Genomic DNA, 1,923 nt, shown 5'->3' on the forward strand with positions numbered 1-1,923 from the left:
CTCCCCAGGAGCTAGTCCCAGTGTTGCTCCCTAGCCCCTGAGCAAGCCCCTCGCCTCTCCCCCAAGCATGTCCACTCTCAGTCCATCTCAAGTTCCTTCTCCTTTATTCGGAAAGGAATTGCTCCTGGGATGGGGCCTCTCCCTACCACGACCTTAGCCCAGCCACACGGCATCGGCTAGGCCCAACCTCAAGGCCAGGAACGAATGGCTATTCTCAGACTACTGTCTTCCTGGCTGTCCACTCATGCCTGCGCTAGATGAAGCGCCGGTCCTTTTCACTATAGGAGAAGGGGTCCCCAGGGAAAGGCTGGGGTGGGGGCTGGTTATAGACACCCTGCAGGAAGATCCAGGCTGTGCCCACCACCATCACGGGTGTCACCACGAAGAGGCAGAGACGGTCCACTGTGCGGGCCACCTGGTTCCAGTTGTCCTTCTCCTACAAGGAGGGCCAAGACACCAGGGGGGTGAGGGAGGTCCTCAGACTGCAGAACCATGCCCATATGTTAGTACCCTAGAAATGGAGGCACATAGACTTGACTTCTGTGTGTCTGTGGGGGTCCCTTCAGGCTTGCATCAGATAGGGTGGGTCAGGACAGCCTAAACCATTCATGGCTGCTTCCAAGCCATGTGTCAACAGGCGTATATAACGGAGAATGGTTAGGAAGTTGCTTAAGAACAGATAGCCCAGTATAGCTGCCTTTGAAAGATCTGACACTGGGCTGGGGGTATAACTCAGTGGTGTAGCATTTTCCCAGCATGCATCAGACTCTGAGTCAGTCTGTAGTACCCCAAAAGAAACATAATAATAATACAAATTTAATAAGCATCTGACTCTGTCTGGAGTGCCTGATCAGAAAGGAGGAACCCTAGAAGGACGTGGAATGTGTCCCGGTGGGGCAAGTTTGTGTGTCTGTTTGGGCCCCTGAGTTTGTGCCTGGCCCAGTGTGAAGCTGTGGGGTTTCATGAAGGAATCTTGCTTTCCTGGGAGAACATATAGCACGGGAATCTTACCCACCATGCATCTCTTCTTCCGAGTGGACACATGAGGTGTGAAGTATATGAGGGAAGACAGAATTCTCTTGAGTACACTTCTTGAACATCCGATTTCATGTTGAGCCCAGGCCACTCACCTCATTGTAACTGTTTTGGTCCCTCATATGGTTGACGATGAAGTTTGCCCCATCCATAGCTGGCTTCAGTTCATTGAAAAGCTCCTGTTGGGCCTGCTCGGAGCTTGCTGGGGGCCTGCCTGTGGACATGGGTCAGCCTCTGGACTGATGCCTATCCGTGCCCCCTTCCCAGCGTGGGCCAAGCTCCGAGGCTCCCAGAACTCACGGGCTGTGGTGAGGCGCCGGGCCAGGCCGTGCCGCTCTGATTGCTTCTCAAACATGAGGTCACTGCGGGACTTGAGGGAGAAATACTCCTCGGCCTTGGAGATGTAGCCCAGGGAGCTGCTCCTCCGGATGAGAGTCCTGGGGCCAGAGTCTTCTTCTGCTGGGTGGGACATGTGCAGGAGCTTGGGCAGGGTCTCCAGGAAGAACTTTAGCAGGCAAGGGAACACAAGGCAGGTCATTTCACGAACGCTGAGTGACTTTTACACGTTCTGATAGCCCTGGTTGCCACACGTAGCTCCCAGGTGGACCCCATTATCTGTTTCCCGGATCCCCCACTGATTGGCATGTAAGATGCTCTCAACTCTCCTCCATGACTCACAGCACAGAGCAGAACTCAATTCCTGAAAATAAATCTTAACAACAACAAAAAAGGCTGAGATGGGGATGTGTACCTTCAATCCCAGCGTTCAGAAGGCTGAGGCAGGAGAATTAAGAGTTTGAGCATACACTTTATCACTGAGCCACACCCCAGCCTCCTCCTTTTCTTCCCTCTCCTTCTCTTTCTTCTTCTCTTCCTCCTCCTCCTCCT

General features: G+C 53.3%; 1 protein-coding gene across 4 annotated transcripts in view; it reads right to left on the minus strand.

The window, feature by feature from the left end:
- Window positions 1-253: 253 nt before the first annotated feature.
- Window positions 254-1,923, minus strand: part of Chrnd (cholinergic receptor nicotinic delta subunit) — a 6,199-nt gene continuing 4,529 nt past the window's right edge. For all 4 annotated transcript variants that reach the window (XM_005361750.2, XM_005361749.2, XM_005361748.1 and 1 more), the window contains 3 exons: window positions 1,336-1,540; window positions 1,131-1,249; window positions 254-436 (listed from right to left, as the gene is read on the minus strand). In XM_005361750.2, coding sequence (XP_005361807.1) covers window positions 254-436; window positions 1,131-1,249; window positions 1,336-1,540 — 507 coding nt within the window. The remainder of the gene's footprint in view (window positions 437-1,130; window positions 1,250-1,335; window positions 1,541-1,923) is intronic.

This window comes from Microtus ochrogaster, linkage group LG4 (assembly GCF_000317375.1).
Source record: "Microtus ochrogaster isolate Prairie Vole_2 linkage group LG4, MicOch1.0, whole genome shotgun sequence".
Taxonomy (NCBI): Eukaryota; Metazoa; Chordata; class Mammalia; order Rodentia; family Cricetidae; genus Microtus; species Microtus ochrogaster.